The sequence below is a fragment of the Coregonus lavaretus genome (assembly GCF_964263955.1).
Source record: "Coregonus lavaretus genome assembly, contig: HAP1_SCAFFOLD_6974, whole genome shotgun sequence".
Classification (NCBI taxonomy): Eukaryota; Metazoa; Chordata; class Actinopteri; order Salmoniformes; family Salmonidae; genus Coregonus; species Coregonus lavaretus.
Genome location: NW_028157717.1, coordinates 1 through 12,220, shown reverse-complemented (window position 1 = coordinate 12,220; position 12,220 = coordinate 1). Strand labels below are relative to the sequence as shown.

The 12,220-nt window shown below is 42.9% G+C and overlaps 2 protein-coding genes across 2 annotated transcripts; one reads left to right on the top strand and one right to left on the bottom strand.

Moving 5' to 3' along the window:
- Window positions 1-2,453, top strand: LOC311125002 (olfactomedin-4-like). The gene is made up of 5 exons (XM_084199090.1): window positions 1-147; window positions 306-431; window positions 899-1,117; window positions 1,328-1,481; window positions 1,568-2,453. The coding sequence occupies exons 1-5, from the start codon at window positions 88-90 to the stop codon at window positions 2,398-2,400; spliced, it is 1,392 nt and encodes a 463-aa protein (XP_084055216.1). The 5' UTR covers window positions 1-87; the 3' UTR covers window positions 2,401-2,453.
- A 3,029-nt stretch (window positions 2,454-5,482) lies between these two features.
- Window positions 5,483-8,734, bottom strand: LOC311125001 (protein NDRG4-B-like; the record flags this gene model as incomplete). Its single annotated transcript, XM_084199089.1, has 4 exons — window positions 8,692-8,734; window positions 8,470-8,505; window positions 8,056-8,107; window positions 5,483-5,631 (listed from the first exon to the last, which is right to left on the bottom strand). Exons 2-4 carry the CDS (start codon window positions 8,503-8,505, stop codon window positions 5,483-5,485), a joined length of 237 nt encoding a protein of 78 aa, XP_084055215.1. The 5' UTR covers window positions 8,692-8,734.
- Between the last annotated feature and the right edge of the window lie 3,486 nt (window positions 8,735-12,220).

The window sequence follows — 12,220 nt, the reverse complement described above, 5'->3', positions numbered from 1 at the left end:
GCACCAGCGAGAGTCTCAGATCCCCGCTCATATTTACATGGGTCTTAGAGCAACTGGTCTCACATCCACTCTGTCGTCTGGCCAAACATGAAGTCCTCTCTGGTGTTCACGTTGATGATCACTGGACTTGTCTCCATCCTCCCTCAGGTAAGGACTACTGTCCTGCTCAGCCCAGAATATATGTTGTCTATATGACATGTAGGAACAATAGAGCAACAGCAGAATCTTTGAAAAATAAATGTCAATAATGTTCTGCAGGTGTGTACTTTAATATTGTTTGCTCTCTCATTTCTCCCACTTCACAGGCCCAGTCTTCGCCCAGTGATTGTGTGTGTAACCTGAAGAACTCTGAGCACCCCTTCCCTCATGACAAGCTGCAGACTGTAGAGAACAGTGCCTCAAAGTGCACTAAAAACATCACTCCACAGCAGGTAAGAGACAGGCTTCTGAAATCCTATTTCTAAATTCCCACTTTCTCTAAAACAATTACTACAAATAAATAGTGAATAAAATAAGATGAAGAAGAAGCAGATATTCCACATCATTTCATTGTGTATAAAAGTAAAGAAAGTAATAGTGTACTCTTAGAAAAAAAGGTTCCAAAAAGGTTATTCGGCTGTCCCTATAGGAGAACCCTTTTTGGTTTCAGGTAAAATCATTTTTGGTTCCAGGTATAAGCATTTTGGGTTCCATGCTGTGGAAAGGGTTCTACATGGAACCCAAAACAGTTCTACTTGGAACCAAAAGGGTTCTATCTGGAACTAACAAGGGTTCTTCAAAGGCAATGGCGACAGCCGAAGAACCCTTTTATTATTATTATTTATTTTTTTTGAAAAAAACCTTTTAGGTTCTAGATAGTACAATTTTTTCAAAGAGTGTATCTCCTGTTCACCTTTAGACTATGGAGGTGGAGGGTCTGTTGCTGGGTCTGAAGAGGCGTCTACCTCAGCTGGAGGCTGATGTGTCAGTGCTGGAGCAGGAGGACGATGGGGGTCTGTACGGGACAGTGTCTCTTCAGGTCATAGAGAATGAACTGTCTGAGATCCAGCAGCTCATCGCCAAACTCAACAGTACCACTCACAGCCACCAACGCCTCAACGCAGACACTGCTGAACAGGTAAGGAGCTTCACTGGAGATCAAACTCTATTTTACTCAAGAAGTTGCCTAAAATACTTTACCTTAGCAATGGGCATGCCATTATAGTTACATTATATATGAACATGTATGACTACCATATATAGTATGAGTTTAGAGGCGTTGTAGAGAAGCGTGGATCCTCAGTTTGACTATGTGTATTGAGGATTGGTCAGATGCTCTTCTTCCCAGCTGCAGGAGCTTAAAGAAGAGATGGGGAAGCTGGAGAAATTTGACAACATGCAGGTGGTCAGGGGAAAGGAGGTTAACAAACGTCTGAGGAGGGACCTAGACCAGTGCAAGAACGGCAACCATCCTACTGCCCCACCCCCTGAACCTGCACCTGGTTCGTCTCCTCATGCATTCTCCCACAGCAATGCCTGTATTGAAATTTTTGACACTGTCATCATGTTCATTCTGTGTCTCATGTAGGAAACTGTCCCCTGGGCCGCCTCCGGAGCGTGACTGGTCCCAACACATATACAGTTACTGAATATGCCGCCGCATATCCTTATGGCTCCTGGGGTCGCGACCCCAAACCTGCTGCAGGGAAGGAGAGCTGGTTTTGGATAGTGCCTTTGACTTCAAGCAATGTGTTCTCTAACTTTGTGAGACTTTATAGCAGCCTGAGCTCTCTGGTTGTGGGGGTCAGTGTTCCAGGAAGTGTGGTGATTCACTCCTCCAACCCCACCACCAACACCATCCAGGGGCCTAACGTTGTCATGTACGGGGACGCCCTCTACTACAACTGCTACAACAAGGACGCTGTCTGCCGTTTCAACATCACCGCCAAAACGGTCACCCCCATGGTTCTGCCCAAAGGTACTGGGTTCAACAGCAAGTTCAACTTCTGCCATCTGGATGCTTGCTACGGTTACACTGACATGGACCTGGCTACTGATGAGTCTGGTGTCTGGGTGATCTACAGCACCCCTGATAACTTTGGTAACCTGGTCCTCGCTGAGGTGATCCCTGGCAGTCCTCCCACACTAGGCCGGACCTGGACCACTTCAGCTCACAAGCGTGCTGTGACCAACACCTTTATGGCATGCGGTGTGCTCTACGCCACGCGGTACCTGAATAAGGAAGCTGAGGAGATCTTCTACTCCTTTGATACTGTGAGCGGCCGGGAGCGATATGACATCGGTATAGAGATCAAGAAAATGTCCATCAACATCCAGTCCCTCAACTACAGCCCCGTTGACCACATGCTGTATGCCTACAGTGATTCGATGGTTGTTTCCTACAAGGTTCATTTTGGGTAAACTATATACATCAACATTTGAGTCTCATCTAAATAAAAAGTGTTTATTGCTCACTTGACAGTGTGTATTTTGTTGTGTACATATCTTTAACACATCCAGTATCGTTGGAAGCAAGAGAAAAACAAATAGTGAATTTTGACATTTTTTATAAAACCAGTGTTGCAAAGAAATTCACTGACTAAACATGTGACTCTATGCTGACAGTCTTTATTTGTTTTCATTACATGTTCAATACATGGACAGAGACAGCTTACAGTGTATATCTATATATATACATTTAAACTTTACATTTCACATTTTATGACGAAGCAGGTAAGAGTCAATCCTACTATCTCTGTGAACAGAAACAATGTTGTGGAGACTCCCACGAAACCAAACAGTCAGAAAACAACATATTGCTCAATATAAATCAATCAATAACACTGTAATAATAATAATAATACACAAGTACCAATAATACCAAAGAAAACTCAATTATATTGTTATATAAAAAGAGGAACTCAAGGAAAGAGGAGCCAAAATGCTGAAATGTCACAATACAATAGTGTTGGAGTGCTCTTTCAGTTAACCTGCTCTAAAAACATTGAGTATCTACAGTGCAAGGAGGACCTGGAAGGATGGGGGTTCTCTTGGAAGAGTTAGTAGGAGGTAAGGTAGGGGGGTCAGGATAGCAGGGACAAGCCCTAGTGGGTAATGGTGGTGGGTGGAAGGGGGCACTTTGCCTATACTGTACAGCACTTCAATGGGACAACTTACATTCAGGGCCCCCCAGGCAGTATGTATGAGACTGAGGAAGGGGGCAAAATCAGGTCCGCTCAGAGCTGACAGCAACAGTAGTCTTACAGAGAGAAAATGCATGACCACAGGTTTGAATATCACACTCAGGTGCGTGCAAACAGATTGGAGGAGTATAAAGGAGTGTTTGTTGTTCTGACTAGTCCCAATATCCTCTCACCGAAGCCCCATTTTCATACCCCCTTTTACATGTTTTATCACCCCGCTATTATCCCCCTTTCAGGACATTTTGTAGACCCGTCACTCTCACACTCTCTGCATCTTCACAAATTCATCCAGATAGAATCTGTCCTCATCCCTCGCTCTTTGTCAGATAAAGCTATTAATTAATTAATTAATTCCTCTTTCCTACAATCTTCCCTACATCCCCCTTGGGGTCCCTTGCACATTGGTACACTGTTGCTAGGCAGCACTATGAACAGAAAAGTGACCTCAGCTGATAGCCCTTTTGGGGCGACTGGATGTGTCTGTGAGGGGCGGGGCACCTTGTGGTTTTGGTTTGAGGTGGTTGGGGGTGGGTGTTGCCTTACATTCTGAGCTTGGAGCAACGGGCTCCAAAAAAGCCCTGCCCCTTACAGACAGTCCCAGGAAGCACCCCTGCAGTAGTATTTATCCCACTTCACCCCTGTCGGGGGAAACGGAGAGATTGACATTCAAATAGATGACAGGGAGTAGTTGTTACTGAACATAAGGAATGCAAATAGAATGTAGAAAGTTATTACTGTGCAAATTGTCAGGGACCCCAGTTCCTCCTCAAAGGACTAGCCTGACTCAATGGGTAGTCCATCACAGCAGCTAGCAGCACACACCTAGCCTCTCCAGTAACAACGACTATTATTCCAGCTCAATATCATGGGGGAAAAAGAGGTCTGTGGGGTGTTAGGTTATTCATTATCTATGTAAGTTATGCATGGGTATGGATGTAAATACAATAACATTTGTTTTGTGATGGCACATTTACTGTGACACATTGACAGTGTGTTTGTGTGTGCGTGCGTGCATGCATGCATGCATACGTTTGTGTGGACATGCGTGTGTTTTGTGCTACTGTGTCAAGAAGTGCCGATAGACTTTGGCTCGGTTCCCTTACAGAGTCCAGCCCTCATAGGTAAGTGTGTGTATAGCTTTGGTATATTCTCTGTGTGGGGCTGAGTGCTGCAGAAGGAGAGGCCAGCTGTAGTCCCGTCCTGTGGTGCTGACATGAGAGAAGAACATCTCAGATCTAACGGGTTCTGCCTCGGCTCCTAGGTCTGGTTTGGTTTGGGTCAAAGTATGATTGTCATTTGGGAGACCACTAAGAACCGATCCTCAGCAGAACCACTTCCATGTTGGGGAGGTGGAGATCACCGTGGCCACACTAACTATATAGGAATGGATGCTCCTACTAGTGGAATCATATGGGTATATAGAATCACACTATGTTCATTTATGCTTCTGCATGACAATCCATGGGAAAACCGCATGGGATGTGGAGTGGGAATAATAATATATTGCCTTCGACACAGATGCATCCTTCAGGTAGAGAGAGGCATATCCACTGTGTGATGTAAAACCCTCTAAAATATAATAGGCTGTGTGCTGCTTTCTGTCAAATCTGGGACCTCCCAGACAAAAGCTCATAATCTCTGCTGTCCTATCGTTCAAGACAAAGAGCAAGAATAGTACTAACTACAACAAAATGTCCTGTTGCTAGCATGTCTTTTCTCCAATGACCAACTACTTTCACTGACTACATACAACCCACTTAACTACCATCATTGATCACCTCATAGAGATTGTCAGCAGACAAGCGGATGAGTGTGGGAGGGGTCTGAGTGGAGGGGTGCCAGAGGGCAGATGGGACTCAGGGTCTGAGTGGAGGGAGGAGGGTGGCAGGGGGCAAATGGGGCTCAGGGTCTGAGTGGAGGGAGGAGGGGGGCAGGGGGCAAATGGGGCTCAGGGTCTGAGTGGAGGGAGGAAGGGGGAGAGGGAGGGGCAGGAGGAGCAGGGAAAAGGCAAAGGGAGAGGAGACACTGAGCAAAACACAAATGACACAAAACCAAAACTACTTACGAAGTTTAAGGGGAAGAGTAATACGTTGGTGTCAATTTTTATAGTGAGGTGAGGGGGTGGCAGAAGTTGTCAAATACTGAGGGATTTTGGGTAATACTACGACAAAGACATAGAGAGATAGATAGAGAAGACACCCTCCACTAACCATTTCAAAGTAGAAACTCCTATCGCTCTCTCTCTTTCTATCCGTCCCTATCTCCAACCCACGTCTGTCTGTCTGTGTGTGTGTAGGGGTTCAGCAAGACACCTCCATGGTGTGGCTGACCTGGCCCTCGTTGCTGTCAGAGTGTGTAAAACCCCGGATACGAGAGCTCTCAATGGAGCTGCCACTGGTCAGGGAGGCCGTCCGGGAGCGGGCCAGACGGGTCATACTGGCAGAGGGCACTGAGAGAGAGAGAGAGAGAGAGAGAGAGAGAGAGAGAGAGAGAGAGAGAGAGAGAGAGAGAGAGAGAGAGAGAGAAGAGAGAGAGAGAGAGAGAGAGAGAGAGAGAGAGAGAGAGAGAGAGAGTTGATAATTGAGAGAGAGAGAGAGAGAGAGAGAGAGAGAGAGAGAGAGAGAGAGAGAGAGAGAGTTGATAATTGAGAGAGAGAGAGAGAGAGAGAGAGAGAGAGAGAGAAACAAAATAGGGGAAGACAAGATTTGCATTTAAACAACAGCAAAGCTAAGTCAATATGTGCTAACCGCTGGGAGATATGGGACAACATGCCAATGTGTAAACTGAAAAGTAACACCTGAGCCGCTAATGCGGCAAAGCAGCTAGCTGTAACAAACATTCCTGCTAGCTATGGATGCTTGAGAGTTTATGTAAAGCCATCAACATGTGCCTGCAACTCTGCATGCAGGCACATTCACCCTGCTACAGTACAGCAGAACCATGCAGTGGGACTGCGAGGAAAGTCTGAACGCTGCAGAGGAGTTGATCTCCGTCAGCTCCCCCTCCTACAAGCACTATTCTGTTCCTGAACATATCTGTGAAGATTTTGCAATTGTCTTAGAGGAGAGCTATGACCATTTTATTGCATGGAGAACATGAACCTTGTGTAACAATTACCAAAAATCTCCAACTTGGGAAGTGGTAGTTCTAACACTTTGGGAGCTCAGTCTGAAGGTTTGTTTTCCATTGAGGCACATAATCCCAGTGCACATGCATTGGGATGCTCATCCACTTAGCTGCAGTAAAAGCAGATATTTGCAAAACATGCCTATTGGCTATAATTATCCTTTTAAAATATGGCCAGTTCTATCCTAGTTGTTTCCATGCAAACATTTCTCAAAAAGTTGCTTCACTTGGACACTCCAATGTGCCAATGAGTGTTCAACACTGGATCATAATTAACTGTATGCCATGCAAAGAGCAAGATAAGGAATGCAATGGCAGGGATGGGAAAAAAGTAACAATAGCATATTTTTCCTTAGGCTGAGGAAAAACGCATTTAGAATATAAATACAAAATGTAATAAAATCTTTAAGATTGCCAAAGACCAGAAATCAAATGCTAAAACAAAGAACATTTTTTAATAAGTCAAAAGGAAGATGTGTGATCAGAGCATCATCACTGCACATCTCATGTAGGGGAAGAAGAGAGGAGGTCAGAGGTCAGAGGTGAACAGCAAACAGGAAGTACCTGGCCCTCCACTCAACCTCCGATCCTTCACATACGCAACTGAGAGAAGGCAGGAAAAGATCCTTCACATACGCAACTGAGAGAAGGCAGGAAAACAGAGGGCAAGATTAACACAACACAGGTCCCTGCAATAGACATCCCATCACACCAAACAACATATTCACAACGTATTCACAACACAGTCAGAACACTATCTCACATTCAGAACAACGCAACGTACAGAGAGTGTCTAACCTCTACGGGTACGGTGTCCCATATACAGGATGGTTGAGCTAACGTGCGCTATTGTGATTAGCATGACTGTTGTAAGTAACAGCAAACTTTCCAGGACATAGACATGTCTTATATGGGCAGAAAGCTTAAATTCTTGTTAATCTAACTGCACTGTCCAATTTACAGTAGCTATTACAGTGAAAAAACACCATGCTATTGTTTTAGGAGAGTGCACAACAACAAACGTATCACGGCAACTGGTTTGATACATTCACCTCTGATGGTAAATAATGTACTTATATTCAGTAATCTTTCTCTGATTTGTCATCCCAAGAGTCCCAGAGATAAAATGTAGCATAGTTTTGTTTGATAAAATCCATTTTTATATTCAAATGTAGGAACTGGTTTCTACAGTTTGAACCCCTGCTGTCTCTGGCTCCACACCCACCCCACCCGGCCATCTAGATGTGTGAAAGTTAGTGTATAAGCTAATGATCCATCATATATGACATTCCTGGGAGTGTGTAAACTTACATTTTGTATTACCATATCATTTTTGTATGTTCTCTATAGTTATGTACTTGAAAATGTATAAATTGACCAATTCGGCACATTTGGGCAGACTTGATACAAAATAGTCCAGTATTGCAATGCTTCACTGGATCAATCTAAAACTTTGCAACACACACTGCTTCTATCTAGTGGCCAAAATCTAAATTGTGCCTTAACTGCAATATTATATTGTGTCCCTTCTCTTTCATTTCAAAGATGATGGAACAAAGAAAATAATAGAAAATGTTTTTTTTGTTTGTATTATCCTTTACCAGATCTAATGTGTTATATTGAATGAAGAGATAAACTCAGTCAAGGTAGTGATGCCTAGTTTCTGAAAGACCACAAACCCACACACACAGTCTCATACACTCACTCATATGTGACAAATGATTGTAATCTGCTTCTAGATACTTACTGTAGCCCATCCCCTGGAGGAAGTACTTGAATGCTTCGGACAGTTTTCCAGGCTATAAAACAACAAGGAGAGTGTGGTAAGAAACTTGACCTCCTGAGACTCTGTGTAACCCTGAACCCAGATGAGGTTAATGATCTCTGAGGAGTGCTGTGGTGAGTGCTATAGAGACAACCCTCTCATGGTGGCAGAATGGTTTATAAAAAAGGAACTTGAGGGTCAGTAGAGGGTTATAGGGAGGCCCCATATAGAGAGGTTAGAGGGGCATTTTAAAGAGGAAGTTAGGGGTCATCTGAGAGTTGTGTCAGAAGAGAAACTGGATCAAGTAAGGGGGAAATGGAGGTGGGGCAGAGAGGAAGAGGTATTTGAATGTGTGATGAGAAGACACAGAGGGCCATCTGAAGGCAGTGTTCTGACCTGTGTGAGCTGAGGGAGTCCACCAGAGTCAGCCATCTGAAGCACAACAGGGGAGAACAGGGACAGAACCATAGTTAGTAACTATACAATATCTTTATTTCAAATGGTTTAACAAACTACAGCATGTAAAATCAAAATAATTAACAAATTACTAAATTATTTGAATCAATAAAGACAATCCAATAAAGACTAATAATCTTCAACATTACTTTACACTCATACCTTTAAGAAGGTGGTGTTGGTTGGGTCAAGTTTGGAATTGCATTCGACCTTGAGAAAAACAACAACAGCATATTAAATAACGAGGGCCAATTTGCTTGGATATTAACATTACCACATAAAAAAAACTTGAAATCAGTAGGATTTCAGGGATGTAGATGTTGTGAATGAAAGAGATGCTTGGAGGGAGGCGGGGGAGCAGGGAGGGAGGGATTACCCAGATAATGTAGTCTGCTGCAGTGATCAGTCATTCCAACACACAATAGAGGAGGCTGTGAAGTCACAACCAGGGGTGTGTACATATGTGGGTTTCTAGGTCAAAACAGGTCCCTGGCCCTCTATCCTCTTTCTCTCTCATTCTCCCCCTCTCTCTCTAAAGATGAAATGAGCAGCAGGGTTCTTCACACATCAAATAGCATTAAATATTAAAGTGACCTCCGTCTGTTTTTAATCTCTCTCTCTCTCTCTCTCTCTCTCTCTCTCTCTCTCTCTCTCTCTCTCTCTCTCTCTCTCTCTCTCTCTCTCTCTCTCTCTCTCTCTCTCTCTCTCTCTCTCTCTCTCTCTCTCTCTCTCTCTCTCTCTCTCTCTCTGACTATCTCTGTGTCTCAATTCAATACAATTTAAGGGCTTTATTGGCATGGGAAACATATGTTAACATTGTCAAAGCAAGTGAAGTAGATAATAAACAAAAGTGAAATAAACTATACAAATTAACAGTAAACATTACACTTACAAAAGTTCCAAAAGAATAAAGACATTTCAAATGTCATATTTTGTGCAAATAGTTAAAGTACAAAAGGGAAAATAAATCAACATAAATATGGGTTGTATTTACAATGTGTTTGTTCTTCACTGGTTGCCCTTTTCTTGTGGCAACAGGTCACAAATCTTGCTGCTGTGATGGTACACTGTGGTATTTTACCCAATAGATATGGGAGTTTATCAAAATTGAGTTTGTTTTCTAATTCTTTGGGATCTGAGGGAAATATATGTCTCTAATATGGAGGTTAGGAAGTGCAGCTCAGTTTCCACCTCATTTTGTGGGCAGTGTGCACATAGCATGTCTTCTCTTGAGAGCCAGGTTCTGCCTATGGCGGCCTCTCTCAATAGCAAGGCTATGCTCACTGAGTCTGTACATAGTCAAAGCTTTCCTTAAGTTTGGGTCAGTCACAGTGGTCAGGTATTCTGCCACTGTGTACTCTCTGTTTAGGGCCAAATAGCATTCTAGTTTTCTCTGTATTTTTTGTTAATTCTTTCCAATGTGTCAAGTAATTATCTCTTCGTTTTCTCATGATTTGGTTGGGTCTAATTGTGTTGCTGTCCTGGGACTCTGTTGGGTTTGTTTGTGTTTGTGAATAGAGCCCCAGGACCAGCTTGCTTAGGGGACTCTCTTCTCCAGGTTAATCTCTTTGTAGGTGATGGTTTTGTTATGGAAGGTTTGGGAATCGCTTCCTTTTAGGTGGTTGTAGAATTTAACTGCTCTTTTCTGGATTTTGATAATTAGCGGGTATCGGCCTAATTCTGCTCTACATGCATTATTTTGTGTTTTATGTTGTACACAGAGGATATTTTGCAGAATTCTGCATGTAGAGTCTCAATTTGGTGTTTGTCCCATTTTGTGAATTCTTGGTTGGTGAGCGGACCCCAAACTCACAACCATAAAGGGCAATGGGTTCTATAACTGATTCAAGTATTTTTAGCCAGATCCAAATTGGTATGTCAAATTTTATGTTTCTTTTGATGGCATAGAAGGCCCTTCTTGCCTTTGTCTCTCAGATTGTTCACAGCTTTATGGAAGTTACCTGTGGCGCTGATGTTTAGGCCAAGGTATGTATAGTTTTTTTGTGTGCTCTAGGGCAACGGTGTCTAGATGGAATTTGTATATGTGTCCTGGTCAACTGGACCAGTATATGTGGTCCTGGTCAACTGGATTATTTTTGTCTTACTGAGATTTACTGTCAGGGCCCAGGTCTGACAGAATCTGTGCAGAAGATCTAGGTGCTGCTGAATGCCCTCCTTGGTTGGGGACTCTCTGTGTGTCTCTCTCTTTCACACTCTCTCTTCTCTCTCTGTTTCTCTCTCTCTCTCTCTCTCTCTCTCTCTCCAAATGAAATGAGCAGCAGGGTTCTTCACACCAAATAGCATCAAATATTAAAGTGACCTCCACCTGTCATATCTCTGTTTTTCCTCTCTCTCTCTCTCTCTCTCTCCTCTCTCTCTCTCTCTCTCTCTCTCTCTCTCTCTCTCTCTCTCTCTCTCTCTCTCTCTCTCTCTCTCTCTCTCTCTCTCTCTCTCTCTCTCTCTCTCTGACTATCTCTGTGTCTCAATTCAATACAATTAAGGGCTTTATTGGCATGGGAAACATATGTTAACATTGTCAAAGCAAGTGAAGTAGATAATAAACAAAAGTGAAATAAACTATACAAATTAACAGTAAACATTACACTACAAAAGTTCCAAAAGAATAAAGACAATTCAAATGTCATATTTGTGCAAATAGTTAAAGTACAAAAGGGAAAATAAATCAACATAAATATGGGTTGTATTTACAATGGTGTTTGTTCTTCACTGGTTGCCCTTTTCTTGTGGCAACAGGTCACAAATCTTGCTGCTGTGATGGTACACTGTGGTATTTTACCCAATAGATATGGGAGTTTATCAAAATTGAGTTTGTTTTCTAATTCTTTGGGATCTGAGGGAAATATATGTCTCTAATATGGAGGTTAGGAAGTGCAGCTCAGTTTCCACCTCATTTTGTGGGCAGTGTGCACATAGCATGTCTTCTCTTGAGAGCCAGTTCTGCCTATGGCGGCCTCTCTCAATAGCAAGGCTATGCTCACTGAGTCTGTACATAGTCCAAAGCTTTCCTTAAGTTTGGGTCAGTCACAGTGGTCAGGTATTCTGCCACTGTGTACTCTCTGTTTAGGGCCAAATAGCATTCTAGTTTTCTCTGTATTTTTTGTTAATTCTTTCCAATGTGTCAAGTAATTATCTCTTCGTTTTCTCATGATTTGGTTGGGTCTAATTGTGTTGCTGTCCTGGGACTCTGTTGGGTTTGTTTGTGTTTGTGAATAGAGCCCCAGGACCAGCTTGCTTAGGGGACTCTTCTCCAGGTTAATCTCTTTGTAGGTGATGGTTTTGTTATGGAAGGTTTGGGAATCGCTTCCTTTTAGGTGGTTGTAGAATTTAACTGCTCTTTTCTGGATTTTGATAATTAGCGGTATCGGCCTAATTCTGCTCTACATGCATTATTTTGTGTTTTATGTTGTACACAGAGGATATTTTTGCAGAATTCTGCATGTAGAGTCTCAATTTGGTGTTTGTCCCATTTGTGAATTCTTGGTTGGTGAGCGGACCCCAAACCTCACACCATAAAGGGCAATGGGTTCTATAACTGATTCAAGTATTTTCAGCCAGATCCAAATTGGTATGTCAAATTTTATGTTTCTTTGATGGCATAGAAGGCCCTTCATGCCTTGTCTCTCAGATTGTTCACAGCTTTAATGGAAGTTACCTGTGGCGCTTGAAGTTT